This window comes from Rhinopithecus roxellana, chromosome 11, assembly GCF_007565055.1.
Source record: "Rhinopithecus roxellana isolate Shanxi Qingling chromosome 11, ASM756505v1, whole genome shotgun sequence".
Lineage (NCBI taxonomy): Eukaryota > Metazoa > Chordata > Mammalia > Primates > Cercopithecidae > Rhinopithecus > Rhinopithecus roxellana.
Window position 1 is genome coordinate 25,363,873 of NC_044559.1, and position 19,496 is coordinate 25,383,368.

The 19,496-nt window shown below is 48.8% G+C and overlaps 2 protein-coding genes across 4 annotated transcripts in view; one reads left to right on the forward strand and one right to left on the reverse strand.

Annotated features, from left to right (window-relative positions):
- IL15RA (interleukin 15 receptor subunit alpha) overlaps window positions 1-12,831 on the forward strand; it is a 51,052-nt gene extending 38,221 nt beyond the window's left edge. For 2 of the 3 annotated variants that reach the window (XM_030940131.1, XM_030940134.1), the window contains one exon: window positions 12,482-12,831. In XM_030940131.1, the coding sequence (XP_030795991.1) occupies window positions 12,482-12,806 (325 nt within the window). In that variant the 3' untranslated portion in view covers window positions 12,807-12,831. The remainder of the gene's footprint in view (window positions 1-12,481) is intronic. The other variant, XM_030940133.1, reaches the window with a different exon arrangement.
- The window catches only part of FBH1 (F-box DNA helicase 1), a 52,231-nt gene continuing 45,516 nt past the window's right edge, over window positions 12,782-19,496 (reverse strand). Inside the window, 2 exon segments of the mRNA XM_010366513.2 lie at window positions 12,782-13,262; window positions 13,785-13,916. Coding sequence (XP_010364815.2) covers window positions 13,092-13,262; window positions 13,785-13,916 — 303 coding nt within the window. The 3' untranslated portion in view covers window positions 12,782-13,091.

Sequence of the window (19,496 nt, forward strand, 5' to 3'; positions counted from 1 at the left end):
AGGAGGGAGCCACTGTGGGCATTTGGGGGATGGGGCATGGGCATAGTGCCCAATCCACACACCATCAGACATTCTCAAAGTGCCATTTTTCACTGACTTCTCTTTTTGTGGGGGAGGGGACATAGTCTCACTATGTCGCCCAGGCTGGAGTGCAGCGGTGCAATCTTGGCTCACCGCAATCTCCACCGCAAGCAATTCTCATGCCTCAGCCTCTGGAGTAGCTGGGACTACAGGTGTACACCACCATGCCTGGCTAGTTTTTGAATTTTTAGCAGAGCCGGGGTTCCACCATGATGGCCAGGCTGGTCTCGAACTTGTGAGCACAAGCAGTCTGCCTGCCTCGGCCTCCCAAAGTGCTGGGATTACAGGCATGAGCCACCACACCTGACCTTCAGTCCCCATGTCTTCAGCTGCCACAAATCTAAATGGTTCACATCTCCCACTCTTCCCTCATTCCCTGCCCTGCACGTTTACCTTGAAGAAAATGGATTGCTCTTCGCCTTTTATATTTTGCCTTGATTTTCATTGATCAAGAAATAAGACTTTTTTTTTTTGAGACAGAGTCTTGCTCTGCTGTCCAGGCTGGAGTGCGATGGTGCAATCTCAGCTTACTGCAACCTCCACCTCCTGGGTTCAAGTGATCCTCCTGCCTCAGCCTCCCAAGTAGCTGTGATTATAAGCGTGCACCACCACACCTGGCTAATTTTGTATTTTTGGCGGAGACAGCATTTCACCATGTTGACCAGGCTGGTCTCGAACTCAGGTGATCCACCCGCCTTGGCCTCCCAATGTGCTGGGATTGCAGGCTTGAGCCACCGCGCCTGGCCAAGAAATAAGACTCTTTATTTTCCCCTTTTCATTTTTTTTTAACCAAGAAATAAGACTCTTAATTTTCCCCTTTCCATTTTAATTTTTTTTAACCATTTACAACGTTCTTTATTCCCTCGTATAGATGCAGATTTCCATTTTCTTCCTGCCTGTCTAACTTTTTAAAATATATCTTGTGGTGTGACTTTCCCCGTTTAAACCCTCCTCCAGACGTTAGGAAGTGGGAGAGCAGGGACCAAAAGACACAGGGAAAGACCCTCTTGTTTCTGACTCTCCACCCCTGTGTGCCACAAGGACCTCTTCCTCTTGCCCGAGGCTGCCACCTGCTGGTTCGGAATTGCACAGCGCAGAGCGCTGTCCCCGAGTCCTACGGGTTTGCCTCACCACAGGGCTGTGCTCCTTTGAGGCAGGACCAGCCCAACACGAATCACAGCCTCCCCCACACCTCACACTGCTGGGCACTAATCTAAACTCAATGTCTGCATATTTTAGGGAATATTAGGCACTATATTACCAGGGGGTTTAGTTGACACTTTACTCCCCTCAGTGACTGTAAATCCACCCATTCTAGTGGCGCTGTTCTTAGCTATTTAGGATGAAACACCCCCCCCTCCTGAAACCTTCCGTCCCTCATCCTGACTTGCAGTTCACAGAGGAAAGTGACATACCCGAGGCTCTCTGTCAATTACAAGGCTAAAATGCACTAAAAGAATCACCAAGGATGGCAGGGCACGGTGGCTCACGCCTGTAATCCCAGCACTTTGAGAGGCCAAGGTGGGTGGATCACCTGAGGTCAGGAGTTTGAGACCAGTCTGGCCAACATAGTGAAACCCCGTCTCTACTAAAAACACAAAAATTAGCTGGGCATGGTTGTGAGCGCCTGTAATCCCAGCTACTTGGGAGGCTGAGGCAGGAGAATCACTTGAACCCTGGGGGTGGAGGTTGCAGTGAGCCGAGATCATACCCCTGCACTCCAGTCTGGGAGACAGAGTGAGACTCCAATTCAAAAAAAAAAAAACCACCAAGGAGAAATGTTCCACACAAAGGAGGAGAAAGAATGGGAATGCAGAATTCCACTGGGCCTCCTCTATCCTGTTGGGGTGCCTCATCACCCACTGACACAGAGGGGCTGACCTCCCCTCTCCCTGCTCCCGCTGTGCGTGGGCACCTGGCCTGGGCGTGGCCTCCAGGGCCTCTCAGCTAGACCACAAAGCTGTTGAATACAGAGAATGAAGAGCACAGAGCTCACAGGGCAGTGCCCAGCAGTGGCCTCAGAAGCACTGACCAGCTGCTGGGCCTCCTGTTCCTGGGCTCTCCAGGCGGCTTTGGGTCCTAACCGTTTTCCAGACCTAAGCCTCCCATTTCCCGGGACTCTATGAGCCCCTGGTATCTTTTCAATACATTTTTTTTTTCTTTATAACAGATTAGGTTTTCATTACTTGTCACTGAAAAGTTCCTAGCTGATATGAAATTCGGTACCAGGAGTGGGTATTGCAAATTGTGGAGAAGAGGGGAGATAAGGAATGTCTGTGGTTGGTTATCTGCCTTAGAGAGGAGAGAAAAGAGCAAATATTCTGATGATATGCAGAGACAGGGATGGAGCAGCCCAGGAAATTCGGTAATTAGTTCGCCAGGAGGTGCCTGGGATGTCATGCCCGCTGCAAGCCTGGCTCTTGGAGACTCTGTTGCTCCCATCCTGAAATTGTATGGATGCAAGAAATCTGAGGCCATAGGCGGGTGACTGCTTTTAATGGCGCTGAAAAACTTAGACAATAAGAAGTTCAAATCTCTAAAGTCTGAATTCAAGCCACAGACCGAAACCTAAAGACTTCCTAGAACAATGCGGAATTTCATCCCTTACAGATGCAAGGCCAGGATATCTGAAAACCCATCTTAAGAGTCTGAGCCTTTGGCTGGGTGCGGTGGTTCATGCCTGTAATCCAAACACTTTGGGAGGCCAAGGCAGATGGATTGCTTGAGTCCAGGAGTTCAAGACCAGCCCAAACGACATGATGAAAACCCTGTCTCTACAAAAAACACAAAAACTATCCAGGTGTGGTGGCATGTGCCTGTAGTCCCAGTTACTCAAGAGGCTGAGGTGGGAGAATTGCATAAGCCCAGGAGGTAGCAGTGAGCCAAGATCATGCCATAGCACTCCACTCCAGCCCAGACGACAGAGGAGACACTGTCTAAAAAAAAAAAAAAAAAAAAAAGAGTCTAAGCTGTCAAGTTGTTGAAGAACATTAGCTGAATCCATGGCCCCAGCAGGTTTCCCAGCTGGAAGGGAGAGCACTGATTGGAGAAGGGTGAGGTTCCTCTACTGGATTAAAAATGTAGGGGACATTTGGAGGACTCATAGGATCCCCCACCCTCCCCATTTGGAGGACTCATAGGATCCCCCACCCTCCCTTGTCCTCAGAAGCAGCCCTCTGTTCTGCCTGACAATGCTGCAATATTTCCTCCTGCTCAAGGGGTCATCTTGCAAAAGGAAGTCTGTTCTGCTGACGATTTTCTCCCCCTGCCCCTTCCGCATGGGGAGAAAACTTTGCCGAGAATCCAAATCAAACCCTCAGGATCCCAGGATTCATCCCATTTAGTGGGAACAACAGCTCCCAAGGCTGGGCTGGGCCCTGCTGCAAGCACCTCCACCCCCACGTCCTACCTGCGGCCTCCTCACAGGCCAAGCCCTCACAGGCCAAGCCCATAGCCAATGCCCAATGCCCCTGTCCTTCCTTCACAGTCTCCTACACCCAACTCACCTTCCAGAACCAGATCAAGTTTACCTTCTCCAGGAGCCTCTGTTTTTTCAGTTTTGGTTTTTTTTTTGAGACAGAGTCTCACTCTGTTGCCCAGGCTGGAGTGCAGTGGCACGATCTTGGCTCACTGCAACCTCTGTCTCCCGAGTTCAAGCAATTCTGCCTCAGCTTCCTGAGTAGCTGGGACTACAGGTGTGTGCCACCACGCCTGTCTAATTTTTGCATTTTTAGTAGAGACAGGGCTTCACCATGTTGTCCAGGCTGATCTCAAATTCCTGATCTCAAGTGATCCACCCGCCTTGGCCTCCCAAAGTGCTGGGATTACAGGCGTGAGCCACCGTGCCCAGCCCCGGAGCCTCTGCTAATGACTCAATTGTAAAAAATCATTTGCCTCTGAGCCTTCATAACACTTATTATCTGCTCTATTCATGTGGCATCTGCAAAATACTATCTTTGTGCAGTGGAAAGAAGATAGAACTTAAAAGCCTGAGTGTCGAACATCCATTCTACCCTTTGCTGGCCCTGTCACTTGGAGGCACTACATGCACTGACATTGCCTCGTCTTTGCAGTGAGGATGACAGCACATGCACTCCCTTCCCAGAGGCGTGAGGGGTACAGGAGACCCTGGCGTCAGTCTCTCCCCTCGCTAGCCACTGGAGATCCTGACAGTGAAGCCTGGTACTAATCCTTAAGAAGCTCACAGCCTGGTCAAAAAGGGAAGCATACCAGAACAAACACGACGCAAAACCTTATGCCACAAGCTAGTAGATAATCACAAGCACACACACTAATGAGACACGAGCCCCGTAAAGGCAGAGATGGCTCCAAGCCCTGGAGGCTTGAGGAATGCAGGACGTGAGCTGGAAGGATGGGTGGAATTTCAATAAATGGGCAGGGAGCATTCTAAACGGGGGACGGATGGAGACAAAAACACAAACAGGAAATTGAGGGACATGTCCAGGAAAGACAGAGCATGGCCGCTGGGCAGCCAGGTCAACCGGACGGCAAGGCAGGGGTTGGCCAGGGGAGCACCGCGCCGCCCCTGCGCACCCTGCATCCTCGGGTCCTGGGAGGGCTGCTCAGTAACTGGAAGGAAAATGAAACTGAGAAAGAGCAAGTGTCCCGTAGGGCCGTCAGCCCCAAGTCCCCGCTCGGCAAAACCACTCCCTCCTGGTGGACGCCCTCACCGTGAAAGTCAGTGCTTCTCTTTCTAAAGCTATGTCTTCATTCCTCTGGGCAGAGAGCCAAGAGTCCTAGTTACAGAAGTGTGTAACTGGGTGCCATGGCTCACCTGCGGTCCCAGCTACTCAGGAGTCTGAGGTGGGAGGCTCGCTTGAGCCCAGGAGCGGGAGGCTGCAGTGAGCAGTGATCGCATGACTGCACTCCAGCCTGGGTGACAGAGTGGGATTCTTGTCTGCAAAATAATTTAAAAATGGGGTGTAATCTTCAAAACCTCCTTGGAGTCAATGCCACCCAGAGGGTACTCAAATTACTGCCAGCCTCCCTGGGCTGCAGGGGTTGCAGGTGTTTTCCAAGTGTTCCGGGAAGGCTTGGTGGCTCCAGAGGCACCTGAGGGGCCAGCACAGGTGGGGAGCGGAGAAGGAACTCTGGGTGCCCATCCCCGTCCTGAGTGATCACAGCAGCTGCATTTGTTAACTGGAAGTAAAATTAGGTCTAAAGAATTCCATGGCTAAGAACCTCTGAAAGCCTCCCATGCTATTAAATATTTATTTTATTGTTCATCCTGGACTCCATAGGCAGATGCTTTAAAAAAAAAAAAAAAAAAAGTGATCCTTTGGAAGAATTCTAACTCCAACTCTTCACGTAGCTATGGGTTTGAGACTGAACCCGAGTTTTCATCCAAGCTCTGCTCTGTGATACTCAGCACAGTGGGCCCAGCCCAGTGACTCTTCAGAGCCTGTTTCTTCATCTGCACAAGGCAGCTGTCATCTGCCTCCCAGGTTTGCTGTGAGGACTGAAGGAATTCACGTACACAAAGGTCCGATAGCATCTACCTGCAGGAGGCTCCTAATAGACATTGACTTCACTTCCAAATGAGATCTATTTACTTACAGGGTAATCAGCACCTGCCCCTTCCTTCTCAAATACATTGCCACTTTTTTAGGATTTATTCTTTCACCCAGCCATGCGCATCATGGAAAGCTGACCTCATCCCAAGCTCCAGGACATAAAACCCTGACGATTTGAAGCCATTCTTCCTTACTATGATTGGCTTAGGAGTGGGCAGGTAGCCCAGTTCTGACCAACAATATGTGAGTCAGCTGGAGAAGCCTGTGGGAAAGGCTTTCTTGCTCCCGTTCCCAGACAAAACCAGGTCCAGCTGCTTGTTCTCATGGTCCAACAACAAGCTGCAGACGGAGTGGGGAAGAAGGGAGTTGATTTCTGCAGCCAGTTACAGGGAGAAGGTCAGAGTAACTCACCATACTAATTTTAAGTTATAAGTTTTTTTTCAGTGCTTATATACATTTAAACCATATATCTTTGTGCACGAGTACACCTCCAAGCTGAGGTATATTCCTCTGTTTAATCTTTCACTAGGGTCTGGGGTCTGGAAAATTACTTCAGAGCCTTGGAACAATTACTTCATTTCTTTTCTTTCTTGTTTTAGAGACAGGGTCTCACTATGTTGCCCAGGCTGGTCTTGAACTCCTGGGATCAAACAATCCTCCTCCCTCAGCCTCCCAAAGTGCTGGGATTGTGGCCATGAGCCACTGCTCCTGGCCCAATTATTTCATTTAAAGTGGATCCTGGTACAAGGTGTACAAGAACGCCTCCATTATTTTAATTAAACTCTAAGGTTTGGGAGAAAGGCCAGGCGGGGTCTTAATGGCCTTGTTTTTACACTCTAGCCTTTGTACTAAGATGCCAGTTTCTCCAGTTTTCCATGTTTAACTTATATATTCCTCAGAGTTATAGTAAGGTGTTGGCAAAGGCTGGCTGCTCTGGATACTAGTAGAGAACTGGCCTGCCACACTCCTAAGAGACACAGAAGACCAGCCTACCTCTCCCTTGCCTCCCAAGACACTGCCCTGTCTGAATGCAGCCCTTGGAAGGGCTGCAGGTGGCTGGCCAGGAGAAGCCTGCCCAGAGAAGCCTGCCCAGCGACGCTGAGGCACCAAACATGAGCAGAGGAGGAAGGAACGCATGGGAGCACCTGAGCCGAGCCCCTGCCACCAGCCTCCTCCGCACGCCCGCAGAATCAGCACTTTCTGCTTCCCGCCCCATCCCTGAGAGTCTTGCTCTGGGGCCACTCACGGTCAATTAAGTGGGGTTGTTGTAAGAGAGTCTAAAATACATGGAGCTGGCTGAGGACGTGGGGCCGACCCCATTGTGTGTGTGTGAGGCCATGATTAAAGTGTTACCTGTCACCAGGTATCGCCAATTCATGGGGAAGCTCTCTCCATGTGACCTCCAGGCTACTCATTTTTTATTTTGTTGTTCATCCTGGACTCCAAAGGCTGATGCTATTTTTTTTTTTAAATGTGATCCTTTGGAAGAGTTCTAACTGCAACTCTTCACTAGTGGTAGTGGAAATACCATGGGTATTAAAAACTAAAGCATTTCCTAATCTGTGGGGTCCAGATTAGGAAGATGTGTATTAGGAAAATGATTACTTAAAAAAAAAAAAAAATTCAGGCTGGGCACAGTGGCTCACGCCTGTAATCCCACCACTTTGGGAGGCTGAGGCAGGTGGATCATCTGAGGTCAGGAGTTCAAGACCAGCCTGGCCAACATGGTGAAACCTCATCTCTACCAAAAATACAAAAATTAGCCAGGTATGGAGGCACATGGTTGTAATTCCAGCTACTCGGGAGGCTGAGACAGGAGAATCGCTTGAACCCAGAAGGTGGAGGTTGCAGTGAGCGGAGATCTCGCCACTGCACTGCAGGCTGGGTGACAGAGTGAGGCTCCGTTTCAAAAAAAAAAAAAAATCAATCAGAACCACTGAATTGTACATTTAAAAAAGGAAGAAGAGAAAAATCCAGATGTCAGCACTGTGCTGGCTGCTTCCTGGGGCCCTCAGTGAGTTCCTTTAAAAGACAGGCTTAGGGTGACAGAGGCTAGCCTGGAAGTGGACAGGAAACCCCAGCCTTTCCGCTGCAGTCCAACTTGGACTGACGCCCTCATGGCAGCCAGAGAGCCCTGCAGGGTTGAGGCAGGAGCGTGACCGGGGTTAGTCTTCATTGTAAGACTGTAGGTCCCTCTACATGAGAGCGAGTTGGGCCAGGGCAGAGGCACAGAGCAACATAGACAACTGGTCCAGGAGGCAGAACGGTGGAGGGTCGCGGGCGGGTGGGTGGTGCATTCTGAAGGTTGCATGGAGAGAGCTTCCCAGTGAACTGGCATAAAGAAAAGTATCAGTCAGATGATGGTGCCATTTCCGGAGGCGGGGAAGGGTGCATGGAGGAGCCAGGAGAGCTCGGAAGGAAATCAGGGCCTGTGTCTGGGACATGGCAGGACTGAGATGTCACGAAGACAGCAAATGGAGTGATTGACTGGCAACCTTGGCATTTGAGTGGGAAGCCCCCGTCCTTCCACCTAACCTACCTCTCAGGCCAGACCACTAGGGATAAAACACACACAGGTCCCCGGTAAGGAGGAACACAGGGGACAGCAGCCCCTGGGCCCTCTTGGAGAACCTGTCCTTAAGTAGGCCGGGCAGAGGGAGAGCCCCTGCTGGCTAAGGGAGCCCTGCCCCCCACACCAGCCCAACTGTGCAGAGGTGCCTTTGTGAGGGGTGTGTGTGTAGCACCATCTTCATGTCTGGGCAAGGAGCTGGAGGAACCTTGCCTGCCTCGGTTCAGATGTCTCTACCGCTCCCACTCACTGCAAATCTAGAGTGATCAGCTTCCAGGCTCTCGGTGTACCCCACATTGCTAAAGTCAGGGGTTCAGGGTGACTAGGAAGGACTGAAGGGCTGGGATCAGACTTGAAGATACATGTTAAATTGCTAATAGTCTGATTCTAGAGGTATCAAAGTCCCTTTGTGATCCAGTGAGTTGCTCCCAGACCCAGACCAGATGCCACTACAGGAAGGAAGCTGGGCAGGCAGCGTGACAGTAACCAGCTTCCCAGGCAGGAAGGTCCCACAGGGTTGCTGCACTGCCTTAGGTTGATTAAGCTGTGTCTGAGTCCACCATGTGACGTCTCTACCCTCAAGCCTGGGCTGCTAACGGAAAAACACCAACTAAAAGGATGGTGTTTGATTTCAACTGGGAGGGTGCTGCCCAGCACGCCTGTGTTTTCCATCACCTTCCACTCCATTACCTTCTATGTCCATCCCAAATGCTCGACCCAGCACTTTGGGAAACTGAGGCAGGAGGACAGCTTGACCCTAGGAGTTTCAGACCAGCCTGGGCAACAGAGCGAGATCTTATCTCTACAAAAAATCAGCAAAAATTAGCCGGGCATGGTGGCATGCACCTGTAGTCCCAGCTACTTGAGGGACTGAGGTGGGAGGGTCACCTGGGCCTGGAGGTCAAGGCTGCAGTGAACTGTCATTGCACCACTGCACTCCAGCCTGAGTGACAAAGTAAGACCCTGTCTCAAAAAAACAAAATTATTGGGTGAGAGCAACCTAAACTTGCTCCCTAACCACTTACAATGTACCCCTTTCTCCTTCATCTCTCCCGTCCCAATCCCTCTCACCTGGCTTCCATCTCTCCTGTCTGAATTTGCTTCCTCTCAACACATAACCCTGCACAAACCTCTCTCGTTTTAAAAGCAAAAACCCCTTCCTAAGGCTACATCATCCCCCTACCTACTTCTTGCCTCTGGCCAGCCTTGCTTCCTGAATGAGAACTAGTCTACGCAGTGTCCGTATCTTCCCCTCCCACTGGTATTTTACAGTTCTGTCATACAGACACACAGTTTAGAGCCAATAGTTACGTAAGACACCTACCAAAAAGCCCCTCCACCTGCCCATTCCCTCTCCCAGAAGGAAACATTTAGAAATCTTTCTGCTGAGTGTCTCAGTGTGTGTTACGTGTCTCCAAGATGTCTCTAAATGATGGGCTTGCATGGGCTTCTGCTTCCATGTTTGAGTTTCAGGCACTGTAACTGACTTCCTGCCACAGAGGCTGAGATTCGGCTCGTTCACGCCACATGTGCACACAGCTCCTACCTGCAGTACACGCTCACCCTTATGAAGGCCACAAAAGCAGGCACACTCCACTGAGTTGGCGGGGTCGGGGGTCAACTACAGTTCTCTCCTAAACAACTTGTTGCCTTCCAGAGGACTAATCACTGCCTCCTCCCCCCAGGCTACGTCCTGCACTCTGTCACCCAGGCTGGAGGTCAGTGGTGCACTCATGGCTCACAGCAGCCTCAACCTCCCAGGCTGAAGCCATCCTCCTGCCCCAGTGTCTCAAGGAGCTGGGAACAAGGCATGTGCCACCAGGCCTAATTTTTTTTTTTTATTTTTTGTAGAGATGGGGACTGCCTATGAGGCCCAGGCTGGTCTTGAACAATCTTCCCTTCTCAGCTTCCCAAAGTGCTGTGATTACAAGTGTGAGCCACCACGCCTGGCCAATGTAGGCCTATTTTCACCCATTATCCTGGGCATTTAATGAGTCATTTCAATCCAGAAACCCTTACCATCAGTTTCAGGTAATTTTCATAATTTAAAAAAATGTTTCGGCCGGGCGTGGTGGCTCAGGCCTGTAATCCCAGCACTTTGGGAGGCCGAGGCAGGCAGATCACAAGGTCAGAAAATTGAGACCACCCTAGCCAACGCAGTGAAACTTCATCTCTACTAAAAATACAAAAAATTAGCCGGGTGTGATGGCGTGCCTGTAGTCCCAGCTACTCAAGAGGCTGAGGCATGAGAATCGCTTGAACCCGGGAGGCAGAGGCTGCAGTGAGCCAAGATCACGCCACTGCACTCCAGCCTGGGCAGCAGAGACGCCATCTAAAAAAAATTTTAAAATTCCTTGACTCCGTTGTCGATTGTCCATTTTCTCTTCCTGCAATTCCCATTTACAGATGCTCAGCTTCTTAAATTGGTTCCCTAGTTTTTTGTTTTTGTGTTTTAGAGACAGGCTCTTTCTGTGTCACCCAGGCTGGAGTGTAGTGGCACAATCTCAGCTCACTGCAACCTCCACCTCCCGGGCTCAAGCCTTTCTCCAGCCTCCGCCTCCTGAGTAGCTGGGATCACAGTCGCACACCACTACACCCAGCTCACTTTTTGTGGATGGATTTTGCCATGTTGGCCAGGCTGGTCTTGAACTCCCAAGTTCAAAGCGATCCACCTACCTCAGCCTTCCAAAGTGCTGGGATGACAGGCGTGAGCCACCACGTCCAGCCTCTAACTACTTCTCAATCTTTGTTTTTGTTCTACTTTCTAGATTCTCAACTTAATCTTGTAACAGTTCTACTGGGTTTCTTTCATATTTTTTTCTCTAAATTTTTTTTTTTTTTTGAGATGAAGTCTTACTCTGCATCCCGGGTTCAAGCGATTCTCCTGCCTCACCCTCCTGAGTAGCTGGGCTTACAGGCGCCCACCACCACACCCTGCTAATTTTTGTATTTTTAGTAGAGACAGGGTTTCACCACGCTGGCCCAGGCTGGTCTCGAAATCCTGATCTCAGATGATCCACCCTGCCTCGGCCTCCCAAAGTGCTGGGATTTCAGGCGCAAGCCACTGCGCCCGGCCCCAAATATTCTTTTACATGTATCTATCCTGCTACTCCATGGAATGCACTACCTCCTCTCATTCTCTGAATGTGTTACAGATATTTAGATGTTTTCTCAAATGTTTAATGATCCTGATGCCTCCAGGATGGCTGCTGCCTCCTTCTTGTTGTCTTTGCCCTTAAAGGTTAAAACACACACACACACACACACACACAAACCTTTTACTGCCCTGATAGTATGATTTCAGAAAGAAACCATAAATGAACACACACATCTTAGCCCTCAAATTTTTCACTAATATCTTAGGTGACAGTGGTCGGCTTCTCCCCTCACTGAAACTGATCAGCTAATGTCAGTTGACCTTGAGAGTGCCGGTTAAACACTTGCCCACCCTTGTTTATTTGGTCTCTTTACTGCACTGGATGCTGAAGATCCCCTTTTCCTGGACTCCCCCACTCTGGAGCTCAGTGGTGCTCCATCATGAGGCTCCTCTGGATCAGCTGTCGCTCTTCTTAAACCCTCTTCCTCTCTTCACCCCAAGCCTCGTGTCTGCCGGCTTTGCTTCTCAGACCTCTGCTCTTCTCCTTCTCTATCCTCTCCCGGATTAACTCGGTGAAACCCTTCAAACTGCACCACCACCCACACACCGACAACTCTAAAGTCCCCAGGTCCAGCCAGGCCCTTTGCTGTAGGACAGATGTGTTCACCCAACAGCCTCCTGGACGGTTCCACTCAACATGCTGAAAAACAACCTGATCACTGCGTTTACACAAACCTGCTTTAGTTCCCATTTTCCCTGTCTCAGTGAAGACAACCTCTACCACAGAGTGTCCCTATCATGATCCCAGTACTCCAGAAATCCGACCAATTCTACCTCCTAAACATCGAGAGCAGAAGTTTCCAAACTTAGCATGCATGAGCACCACTTGTCAGGCTTGTTAGGTACCAACAGCTGAGCCTCAACCCTGGCGTTTCTGATCCTGCAGGCCTGGTGTGGGGATGGGACATTTTTATTTCTAACAAGTTCCCAGGCGACATTGCTGCTGCTTGCTGGAACCACACTTTGAGAACCACCAATCCTCATATTCGTTCCCTCCTCACCAGGCCCCACTGGTGCTGTGGTCCAGCCCATCTGGGGTCATTTCTTGCTGAGATTATGATCCTGTTAGCCTTGTAATTTATCTGACCTCCTTAAAACATTATTATTATTAATTATTATTATTATATTATTTTGAGACAGGGTCTCGCTCTGTCACCCAGGCTGGAGTACAGTGAGCTGTAAGGTGACCACGGCTCGCAGCCTCAACCTTGAGCTCCAGCAGTCCTCCTGCCTTGGCTGGATTCAGTGCTGGGGCTACAGGCGTGAGCCACTGCTCCCGGCCAAAGTCTCATTTTTGATGCCCCAATTCCCACCCAAGACATCACGTCTCATACTCTGCTTCCTGTGTCATGTGAACGGTGACAGTGCCGTAGGAAAGAGTAAACTGGAAAAAGAGAAGGCTCAGAACAACAGTGCTGACGCAGTCATCACACAGCGGTATGCCAGTGCTATGGTGCCTGTTTAATTGAAATCTTGTAATAAAAGTTTAAATACATAAAATGTTTTTTTTTTTATCAAAAGAACATCCCCCACTTCCCCGACCAGATATGTCTGGAGCGGAGGCAAGTGGAGACTGGCTGTCTGTAGGGAGTGGAGAAATGGCAGGTCCAGCTTGGGCTGGCGTCCTCTTCCTCAGAAAGTGCTGTGGGTGAACCCAGAGTCTCAGGGAGCGGGAGCCCCCCTCGCTGGCTTTCTTCACGCGGGGTCCTCGGCAAGCTGCTCTGCACTGCGGAGAACGTGCGCCTTGGCCTCAGAAGACGAGGAAGAGCAGGGCCTCATGCCGGGGCAGCACGATGTTCTCCACGGTGCGCTCCATGGCGCGCACCTGCTCCGGGGAGGCCGTCAGGAACGCCAGGGGCCCGATGCGCTGCTCTGCGCAGGAGTGGCAGAGGTAGCCCCCCTTGTTTTCCTTCCTGTTGCTCTGTGGTGATGGACAAGAAAGAGAGCTAAGGAGAACAACCAAAGAACATGGATTTTCCAGCAAAAAGCATGGAGTTACCATCACAGCTGCCCAGGGACAATGCATTTGAATTCTGATGTTTTCAGAGGGGTGCATACCCTCAGAGTAACACCTCCCACAGCACCACCATCTAGGTGGCCTCAACACCCCCAAATTCCCTGAGCGCAGAAACAGCCATTTATCCAGTCAAGATAAACAACCAAGAAAAGCTGTGTTGGGACCCCGGGGAACAGCTCTCTCTCTAAGCGTGTGTCACAACCCAGCCTCCCAGACCTATGGCTTCAGCACAGCCAGGCAGCGTCACGTGCCCTGACCTTTGACCCCGGGGCCGGCCGCACACTTCTCGTGCCTCTCGTATGAAAAGCCCCTAATAAAGGATCACACAGCTCTCTCTTATCTCCCCACCTACAACCCAGAGAAGCATAAAGATCACAAGCAAAACACGCGAATGGCTGAATTAAGTTCCACAGACAGCAGACATACATAGGTGATGGGCAGCTTCTTCATGGTGAGGACGGTGTCGACAGGGATGGCATTGTTGCACTGTCCCACGCAGCAGCGCACCACGCCTGTTTTTAAGACGTTGCTTGTCAGCTCTGCTTGCAAGAAGTACTCCTGAGAAGGAAAGAGTGAGAAAGAGAATCATGGCGATACCTCCGCTAGGGTCTGTTGGAAACGCTGTGAGAACCCTTTAGCCACGCTGTAAGTCCCAGAAAGAGAAAAACACCAACTGCCCTGTTCTCCCTTAGTTTCTCTAACTTTTCCCTGCCTCCAAAGCTATCGACAGTCCAACTGACAGTCTAATTGCTTTTTAAATATATATATATTTAACGGATAAACATGCAAAACTACTGCCTGTAATGACATTTCCAGAATATTTCTGGATTTTATTTTATGCTAAGGCATCCCCAGCTCAATCTTTAGAAAATTATTTGTATATTCACATTACAACCCAGGTAGGCAACACAGAGGACCTGAAGAAAACCTGCCCCAAACATGCCTGCACATTTCCACCGTCCCGTGTACTGGCTGTGCTAGCGAGCAAATGACACCCTCGCTAAGCCTGTCTTTATCCACAAATGCAGATGGCACGGTGCCAGCTAAAGGTGGCTGCTGAGGAGAAGACACCCCTCAATGCATGCAAAGCACTCATGCCTGGCAGGAAAGGAGCACCCAGAGGAAGGGCCAGTGACCTCCCAGGCTGGAAACACCACAAGGACAGGGCACTGTCAGCTTCGCCACTGCCCCGTGGGGCTCCCCATCACCGGCTGATCCGCTGGCAGGACAGCACACACCTGCTGCCCAGCAAAGGACGGTTTCGTATTTTCTGGATTACGACCGGCTATTGATCTAATTATTCTACAATCTGTGTCCTACATTTTTATTTCTTTGGTCTTTATTCTTAGAGGGCCTACCTACCAGGTATGAAAAAGAACCGAAAACCACCATGCAAACACTCAAGTTATGGCCAACAAGTACTAACAGCTGACAAAGTGAAATCATGTCTGAAGTCACAGATTTTGCAGAAGTCCCTTCGACTGTCATCTCAATTTCCTTCCCCAGGGACAGCCAGGACCATGAACCTGGCAAGGTGCCTCCAACCCACTACGAAATAGCTTCTTGTTTACACACGTGTCCAAGGACACAGGTGTCCTTTTATAGGTGTCTATTTACATGAATGTTACACTTCTGGCTTCCTCCTCACCTAGTTGTTCTAAAACACTGTAGGGGACTCAGTCACGGCACTCTCTTGTATTTTATTTACCCATTCCCTTGCTGTGGTTACTCGGTTGTTTCCAAACTATTTCCAACAATGCAACAATGAACATCCTTGTACCCGACTCCCTGTCGACTCCAGAATTTTCTCCAGGGCTGGGCTCTCAAACCGTTTTTGATGCAGTTACCATTATAATGCTATACACATATAATACTATTCCACACATATGGAAGAAAAGTTTCACAAAACATGATTTAACCTAACATGCAGTGTTCTCTGATTTCTTTAGATTTTACGCCATTTCACTCTTTTTAAGCCTCTCATAACCCACTAGATTAACTGTTTTTATTTATATAAATTTAAGGGGTAGGTGTCACACCTGCAGTCCCAGCACTTTGGGAGACTGAGGTGGGAGGATCGCTTGAGCCCAGGAGTTCGAGACCAGCCTGGGCAATATGGCAAAACCCTGTCTCTATCAATATACAAAAATTAGCCAGGCATAGTGGTGCACACCTGTAGTCTCAGCTTCTGGGGAGGCTGAGGTTGCAGTGAGTGAGCTGAGATTGTGTCACTGCACTCCAGCCTGGGCAACAGAGCAAGACCCTATATCTAAACAAACAAAAATAAGCTAAGATTCTGTGAGACCAAGAAGCTGTCTTTGGCCAGGCGTAGTGGCTCAAGCCTGTAATCTCAGCACTTTGGGAGGCCGAGGTGAACCGATCACTTGAGGTCAGAAGTTTGAGACCAGCCTGGTCAATATGGGTGAAACCCCATCTCTACTAAAAATAAAAAAATTAGCCAGGCATGGTAGTGCACGCCTATAATAATCCCAGCTACTCTGAGGCTGAGGCCTGAGAATCACTTGAGCCTGGGAGGCGGTGAGCCGAGCAAGATGGCACCATTGCACTCCAGCCTGGGCTACAGAAGGAGACTCCGTCACACACACACACACAAAAGCTGTCTTTGAAACATAACTTCATTGTCACTTAACACCTCAACAATGTAATAATTTCCTTCACTTTCCCAAAACTTAAAGAAACGAACAAAACGGCTTCTAGTGCTTCTATCAGCTGTATTTTCTAAGGGGGAGGGGTCAGAGAACAAGGTCGCCCTGTTCTTGGGAGATGAAGAGACATCATTCGAGGCAGCGCAGGAAGCAACGGCTCGCTTTTTATCTCCAAAACACCCCCATCCACGGCTCCACTATTTTCAACACGCTTTCCTAGCCCCTGAACTACTGCCCAACTCGGGATCTTCATTATCCCCACGGCCCTCCCTCCTGGACAGACTGAATTCGACACTTCTGAAACAGGATATCCCCAAATTTATTCACAGGCTGTGATCAACAACAACAAAAAAGGCCGGACATGGTGGCTTACGCCAGTAATCCCAACACTTTGGGAGGCCGAGGCAGATGGATCACTTTAAGTCAGGAGTTCGAGACCAGTCTGGCCAACGTGGTGAAACTTCGTCTCTACCAAAAAAAAAATTAGCCAGGTATGGTGGTGCACACCTGTACTACCAGTTACTGGGGAGGCTGAGACAGGAGAACCACTTGAACCCAGGAGGCAGAGGTTGCAGTGAGCCAAGATTACACCACTGCCCTCCAGCCTGGACGACACAGTGAGACTCTGTTTTTTTGTTGTTGTTGGTTGGTTTGTTTTTAAAAAAGCAGAGTGCATCCACCTCTCACAAGGTCTTAAAGCCTTAAAAAATCTGTTCCCACAAATAAGCAGTTTTTCTGCGACTTCCTCGCAGGACCCCGGAGGCCAGACAGCCCAGCCCAGTCTCAGTAACCGGGAAGTATTTCTCTAGATTCTGTATTCTTTTCTTCTATGGGGAAAACAAAATGTACGCAGCAACCAACTGATAACCTTCCAATTAGCTTTAAAAAGTCTACTTCACTTTTTGTTTTTGTTTTTTGAGACAGAGTCTCGCTTTGTTGCCCAGACTGGAGTGCAGTGGCACGATCTCAGCCTACTGTAACCTCTGCCTCCCAGGTTCAAGTGATTCTCCTGCCTCACCCTCCTGAGTAGCTGGGATTACAGGCATGCGCCACTACACCCAGCTAATTTTTGTATTTTTAGTAGAGACAGGGTTTCACCATGTTGGTCAGGCTGGTCTTGAACTCCTGACATCAAGTGATCCGCCCTCCTAAGCATCCCAAAGTGCTGGGATTATAGGTGTGAGCTACTGTACTGGGCCTATTTCACTCTTATGCATACAACTGGTGGGACTCTAAAGTGGTAACAATCTCCAAGAAGAAATTGACCATATCTAGAAAAGTCACACTTGGCCAGGTGCAGTTGGCTCATCCCTGTAATCCTAGCACTTTGGGAGGCCGAGGCAGGGCGGATCACCTGAGCTCATGAGTTCAAGACCAGCCTAGGCAACAGGCAAAATCCTGTCTCTACAAAAAAATACAGAATTAGCCAGGTGTGTTGACACATGCCTGTAGTCCCAGCTGCTCGGAAGGCTGAGGTGGGAGGATGGCTTGAGCCTGGGAGGCGGAGGTTGCAGTGAGCCAAGATTGTGCCGTCATACTCCAGCCTGGGTGACAGAGCCAGACCTTGTCTCAAAAACAAAACAAAACAAAAACAAAACAACAACTGAAAAGTCACACTTGCATTTATCTTTATCCAGCAATTCCACTTCTAGAAATGCATGCTGAAGATGCACTGGCAAAAACATAAATGACCTGTGTATAAGATTGTGCAATGTGGCATTATTAGTGAAAGCAAAAGGCTGGAAGTGACCACGTCCATGAGCGAGGATGGCATAAATCACGGTGCGTCAATGCAGAACACTATGCAGCTGACAGAGGGGCGAGAGAGCTCTGTGAGCTGATAAAGAGGGATTTCCTGATTTGGGTAGGACAACAAATAAAAGAATAAAAGGCCAAAAAATAAAAGAGTAAAAAATAAATAAAAGAGTGATTCCCATGAGTGCTTCTAAGTGACAAAGCAAAGTACACAACAGTGTATCTGAAATGCTACCTTTTGTGGAAAAGGAGAATACGAAAATACCTACGAATTTGCTAATACTTGCATAAAGAAATACTGAAGGATTAGTCGCAAATTGTTTAAAATAACTCCCAATGGTGGAAGCAGAGAACAGTCTGAAATGAAGAGGGAGGTAATGAGACTTCTCTTAGCACAAAGTTTTGACTTTGTTTTGTTTTTTGTTTTTGTTTTTGTTTTTTGAGACGGGGTCTCCCTCTGTCACCCAGGCTGGAGTGCAGTGGTGCAATCTCAGCTCACTGCAATCTCTGCCTCCTGGGTTCAAGCGATTCTCTCACCTCAGCCTCCCAAGTAGCTGGGGCTACAGGTGTGCACCACCACGACTAGCTAATTTTTCTGTATTTTTTGGTAGAGACAGGGTTTCGCCATGTTGGCCAGGCTGATCTCTAACTCCTGGCTTCAAGTGATCTGCCTGCCTCAGCCCTGCAAAGTGCTGGGATTACAGGGGTGAGCCACCGTGCTCAGGCACAAGGTTTTGACTTTGAAAACATTAACAGGCCTTACATGTCAAAAAAGATCATTGAATCAAAAAGAAGCAAAGCAATTGCTGTAGATATTATAAATAAAATACATTTCTAACTGCAAATTAAGTTGGTAATAAAACCACAAAAGCAAAAAGGACTTACTTTAAGTGACTTCAGAACATGATAAATAAATCATTAATGGAGAAATGGAGCTGTTAGGAAATCTTCAAGTCCAGTCAGTATTCCATTAATACTGGCATTATTTTGAAGATTATTTTTAAATACATGGAATAGTATCAATAAGTAATTAATAAATACTGTTAGGAACCAAGATTTCAGTGTATGAGAAAAGACTCAAGTGTAAGAAAAGTAAAATTCCTTTCGTGTTAAGTGTGAACTGGATTACGGAACACAATGCATGAGGGCTGAACATGTGAAGGGCTAAAACCTCGGGCAATGTAGATACAGTGCAGTTTTTGAAACCCAGGAGAGAAGAGAACATGTGTAAAAGGTACCATTTTTCAGCACTTACTGGATGGCGGTGCATACCTGGTTAAAAAATAAAAAATCAAAAAGGTGCAGCTGTGCAACAAAGCAAGGTAGTGCCTATCTGTTGAGATGGCAGTTACCCTCAGAAAGGGGGGAGGGGTGCTACGATGGCCAGGGGCCACCAGGACAGCTCTGTGATGGCTGGCAGATCCCATCTTCTCATCTGGTGGATGCTCGCAACATCATCATTTCAAACTGTTTTATGCTGTTTTATATATTTGTGTTATATTAACAATAAAATATTGAAATTTGCCTGGTGTCACGCCTATAATCCCAGAACTTTGAGAGGGTGAGGCGGGAGGATCACTTAAGCCCAGGAGTTCAAGACCAGCCTGGGCAACATAGTGAGACACTGTCTCTACAAAACAAACAAACAAACAAACAAACACCAGCCAGGTGTGATAGTGTATGTCTGTGTTCCCAGCTACTTGGGAGGCTGAGGTGG